Source organism: Alternaria ventricosa (genome assembly GCF_023758065.1).
Source record: "Alternaria ventricosa strain BMP 2768 chromosome Unknown scaffold_9, whole genome shotgun sequence".
NCBI classification, from domain to species: domain Eukaryota; kingdom Fungi; phylum Ascomycota; class Dothideomycetes; order Pleosporales; family Pleosporaceae; genus Alternaria; species Alternaria ventricosa.
The window spans coordinates 69,818-75,272 of record NW_026055689.1 but is presented as its reverse complement, the minus strand read 5'-3'; the positions used below and the strand labels follow the sequence as shown (position 1 = coordinate 75,272).

The window sequence follows — 5,455 nt, the reverse complement described above, 5'->3', positions numbered from 1 at the left end:
ATATGCCGACAAGCTGTATATTCAATTTCCTCCGTTATTCACCTCAACACAAGATACGGCGCCAGAAACCTAGTCTAAGCTGTCCCATCAGCCACAACGGGCTTATTTCTGACCAAAATGACCAAAAGGGCTTTTCTCGTTGACATCCCTGAGATACCAGAGCATAGACTGGACCCAACCCTCCTATAATTCGGTCAGCGCTTAATCATTAACGGTAGGCGTGAATGTCATCATACATCTTTCTTCCACATGTAGACGATGCTATTAGCGGTGGTCTTGGCGCCTGAGTTGCACAGGCATGCATCGTCGAACTCGAGACTCTTTAACCTACTTACTGTAAGCAAGCGCACGCAAATCGTTCGACGTCAAAACCTACCAGAAAGATCCAGGCGAATGACCAGGCTCAGCTCGCCAGAACTGCTTTGCGTTTGTGGTGCAATATGTACCACTGACGCCCTTGGGAGCCCCCAGATAGTCATTGGTTGCGACATTTCGGAGCGCGAACTCGTCAGATTTACCTGCGCCCTTCCACTCCACCACCCATTGCTGGGACTCGGACACCGTTGCTTTCTGGGTCTTGATTTCCTTTCCGGCATTGTTGGCTTCGACGACGTGGCCGCCGTTGATGGCGATGATGTAGATTGTGAACGGCATAGTTGCAGCCTTGGGTTCTCGTAGTAAAAAAAGTACGAGATACTCGACAGTAACCGATTTATATGTATGAAGCTGATGTCTATCTCTGAGGGATATGTCATAGTGACTATTAGATGAGGCGTCAATGCTTCTACCGATTATGTCACTTGCTGCATATTTTAGTGCCCGAAGCTGTATATGCATGAGAGTGTAGCGACAGCTAGTGTGGCAGCTGTGTATGCCAGCGACAGTACTAGTATTGCTCTACATGTAGGATCTGTCTGACAACGTCTATCTGATAGCGTCTAGCTTAGAAGCTCACCTTGCATACCTATAAGAGACCATTGCGGGTGCCAGGGCTGAATGTCAGCTAGAACATTACTGTCCGCTTCCTTGACTTAAGCCATCCTCTATTGACAGTACTGTGGGCCGGTGCTACTTTCGGACAGACGGCACGATCAAAAGCAAACATCGCCTCGATCATGAAGGTAGCTCTAGCCAGCCTTGGCGCGTGGCAAAAAGTAAACTGGTCAGCTCGGACAAGCGGTCGGAGTGCCGTTAGGACACTTAAAATCGCGAACACTAACAGCGCACGTCGGGTCTATCCGGATGCAGGCTTCCCGGATCGGCCGATAGGACTTAGGCTTAGGACGCTTCCGAACTACCTGCCGTCGGAGCCACGGCCTACCTAGGTAGTGTCAACCCACAACACTCAGAATCGGTCATTGACGATGACGTTATCGATCGCTGACGTGTTGAGATCGAGAGATGTATATCTGTCGAGCGAAGATGAAGATGTAGATAAGGCGATTAAAGAGTGTTGAGTACCGGTTCTAGCCCCCAGATACGAAGAAGTTCCCCAACCCCCGTTGACTCACGTCTTTGGCACAAGACATGACAGCAAGAAAAAGATGGTATTAGACTTATCGCAAGTGACACGCAGTGCACTTTAACTGCTGTATGTCGTGAATCCCACTTATAACCACTATCCTTGTTACTCAAATTATCGTGACTTCTTTCGAGCGACCAGCCTGAGTAACCTTCTTTGCAAGATCTTTGTAAAGCCCAGTCCATTTGCGGGTGATGCCTCCCTCCTACCCCTCTCGTTAACTCTAGATTCCAGGTTCTTCAAAGCCTTCGAAGTGTTTGGAGAAGGCTTGCTCCACATCTCTTCCTTTGGTGTCTTCCTGTGACCTCCTGCTACGAGAAGTAAAGCTACCACCTCCTTTCCTCTGCCGTGAGGAGCATCTTCTGCCCGCCAACGAATGTAGATACCCAGACTGTTGTGATTGCTCGAATCGAGGTCCATGAACTTGTCTATCCGCCCACAAGGCTTTGTCAACACACATGTGAAACCTGAACATGGCGCAGCAAGATCGTACCTTGAATGCGGGTACAGCGACGGCGATCCCGCCAGTTCAGGTTAGGTTCCAAATAGTCCTGACGAGCTACTGGGTCGTTCACTGGGTTTTCACCTCCTGGGGTAGCATAGCTGAATCGTGCCTGTTGGGCAAAGGGAGGGTGGTCAAAGTCTGCGTGGTGAATTTCTGGCTGCTTTACTTGTGGCGAAGGTTGTATGTTGTAATCATCCATGCGTCTTGTTGTCATATCTGTAACTCTGATATGAGCAAATTACTTTCCCGCCTTTGGCATATGCGGCTTTTGTTGTGTAAGGTGTAAGTGCTCACCAGGTGTAGGTGTATACCCCAACGTATGAGATTCGTATCCATAGCCGGTTCGATCGTGTTCGGGCGCGATAGAGCGCAGTGATACGCTGCTAGTCCTTCTGCGTACAGAATTGATCGAAAGACTTGAGACAGGGCTGACTTTACTATGATCAAAATCACTCTGGTAGGGCTCCGTGGGAAATTTGTACGCCATAGTAGATACGAGGAGGGAAGGAATCCAAAAGCTAGAGTGAGTGAAGCTCTTATAGATCTGAAATATCATACAGCTTGCTGACTCGGCATGGTCAAACTCAGGATCGTGACTCTGGCAAAATACAGAATGACTGTGAGAAGCGTGTACTAAGCCTTGCTGTTACGTATCCTCCACAGCATAGCGGCTTAGGAACTTTGTAGAGACGAGGTTGCGTAGTCATGCAGGAAGGTAGAAGATGTGTCAGCAATGACCATACTACAGCGTACATTATCGTCATTGTGTGACTGACTAAAGGAAGAAACTCCGAGCTGGGGTATCTGTACGCGAAATGCTCGAGGAGAACTATGCTAAAATGCGACTACTTTTTTTCCATGACGAATGTGGTCTACTGTGTTGACTCATTGAGTCTCATTACAACGAGTTGACTAATAAGCCTACTCATACAAACTTCGGTCGTTGGGATCGTTCTTCAGTGGAGGGGGAGCAGTAGCCGGTGCGGTAGGCTCTTGTTTTGCTGCATCGTCTGTCGTTGCCTCGCCCACGTTCACAGGTGGAATCTGCGGCGCTGTCTCAGCAACAGGTCAAGGTGGGAGTGGAGGTGAAGGTCCTTCTGAGGATGGGCTTCGAGGCGGTGCTTGTACTGGCATTGTACCGACGTTCGGCGGGGCGCCATATGGCGTAGGCGTATGGGAGCCGTTCTGAGGAGCAGTATGCGCAGCCTGAGGGGCTTGAGGTGCCATAGGAGAGACATTGCCCATCTGCTGCTGCGGTTGTGGATAGCTTACTGCCGAAACGGGAGATTGAGAGACGACCGGTCCAGCTTTAGTCATATCGCCATAGTAGCCAGCTTGCTGATGAGGTGGGTATGTGTAGCCTTGAGGTGGGACGAAACCTCCGTTCGGTTGCATAACCCAGCCGGGAGGCGGAGGGCCGTAGTAGTAAACTTGACCAGGGACCATAGGCTGGGAAGCACCGGGTGTTTGTGCCATGGTTGGATACAACGGCTGACCGGGTGGTACGAAGCCGACGGTGGCCTTGCTGAACTGACCCAGCAACTCCTCAGGGTACCTGTGACGGAATCCCCACTTCCACCAAGCCTTGAAAGCCGCTCCGCTGCCCATGTTCTTCCACCTCTCAGCCAACATCTTCTGGTCTTCTTTGCTTCGGCGATCTTGCATGCGAGTAAAGCAGAGTACCCAGAGCGACATGAGAATCCAGCAGACGGTACCAAAACGCATGGCGCTCTTACCAAGCATGAGGCGACGGAACCAGAACCAAGATTCAAGAAAACCAAGCAGGAAGAGACCGGGAATTATGCATGCGACGATGATGATCCATGTGATAATGCGGGATCTGCAGTAGTAGTAGTAACAATTATCGTATGAGCTGTCGCTGTCACTGTCGTCGTTGTCTGAGCTGCCGCGATTTGAGCCGCCAGACGACGACGTATGAGTGTTGTGCGAGCCCGGAGGTGTACTACAATCCGCGATATAGGCAGAGTAGTAATAGTCTGACGTTGACGTGAAAGGTGCCGCGCTCTCGGAAAGATACCATGTCTCCCAAACGTAAAGGATGCCGTAGGCGGCAGTGGCAGAGGATGTTTCAATTGAAGCTGGTGAAAGTTGCGCAGTAACCTGAGTTGGGACGTATACAGAGGCGGATGTTGTTATAGTAACTACAGGCAGTCAAAGTCAGTGTCGAAAAGATTCGAAGAGAAAACGTGGTACTTACACGGTGTGGGGCACGAGGCAGGTGCCGTCATTGTGACTGGCATGCTGAATTCGATACTCTTGACTGTCTCGGTGGTCGTCGCCGTCGCCGAAGAGGCAGTCGCGTAGTAATCATACTCAGGCACAAGATCAGATTCGGCCACCGCACTAGTTGTGTAATATGCGTATACGACCTCAAGATCGTCGTAGTAGCCGAGGGCCGTGGAAGTCGAGTACGGTGCGATCGTAGGAGTGACTCCATCCTTTATAGTGCGGTACTCAGTGTAAGTGTCGGTAGTGACAGTGTCGTCATAATATGTGTAAAGACTTTGTGTGACAACCTCCGCTTCAGCGTAGGTGTAGGTCCAGTACGCTGAAGTATAACGAGTGGTAGTGTAGTCATCATCTAAGAACTGCGCACTCGCAATGGCGGCATTGGCAATCGCTACAAGAGCGAACCGGGCAGCCATATTGCTATGCGCTGCGAAAGTAACGATCGTGGGTCGCGAAACGCGAAAATTAGGTATTAGTAAAGTTGTAGGGCTGTCTCCAGCCGTCAGGGCCACGCCCTCATCTTAAGCACCATCAAGCACCGCGCCGCCGACCCAGACAACTACATGGCTAGCTCACCGGTCGTGCAAAGCGTGCAGGCACATCTCGTTTCCCCTTAAGCGATTGATGCAGCCTTGCGCCTCTTCCAAGGTCCGTCTCTTTCAGCCAATCATGCTATCCTTACCAAGCGAGTCAGCCAATCCCGCGGAAGATCTAGACGTTTAGCGACATTGAGCCGTCTATCTTTGGGTCCATGCGGCTCGTTGCAGACTCATTTTCTGCAGGGGTAAACAGGGCGCCTGAAGGATTAAAGACCTTGCACTGCCCTGACCTTTATTGAAAAGGTGACTCCGATCCTTACTGAGCATGATGAACTCGCCAAACACGAAATGATTTTGCCGTATGAATGCTGCAGAGGTCCTGAACGAGGAACAGGTTGAGAAAGCCAACGATACGGCTCGTGGATGATGGTTGCGCGGTGCAGAGGGGTGGTTGCACAAGTCAGAACTCGTTTTGGTGGCGTTCTCGTACGACAAGTGCGACGTCTTGGCGACACCTGAACAGTCATCCTCGGCAATTTCGCGCTGGGGGTTCCTTCCTATCCCGTTCTTCTCACAACTGGACATGACAAAAGTATACGCTGCTTACAATTTCAATATTGAATAAGGCTGCCGCGACTA

General features: G+C 50.7%; 1 protein-coding gene across 1 annotated transcript; it reads right to left on the bottom strand.

The window, feature by feature from the left end:
- Nucleotides 1–2,948: 2,948 nt before the first annotated feature.
- Nucleotides 2,949–4,693, bottom strand: J4E93_005700 (uncharacterized protein; the record flags this gene model as incomplete). Its single annotated transcript, XM_049343620.1, has 3 exons — nt 2,949–3,071; nt 3,171–4,126; nt 4,246–4,693. 3 exons carry the CDS (start codon nt 4,691–4,693, stop codon nt 2,949–2,951), a joined length of 1,527 nt encoding a protein of 508 aa, XP_049198853.1.
- Between the last annotated feature and the right edge of the window lie 762 nt (nt 4,694–5,455).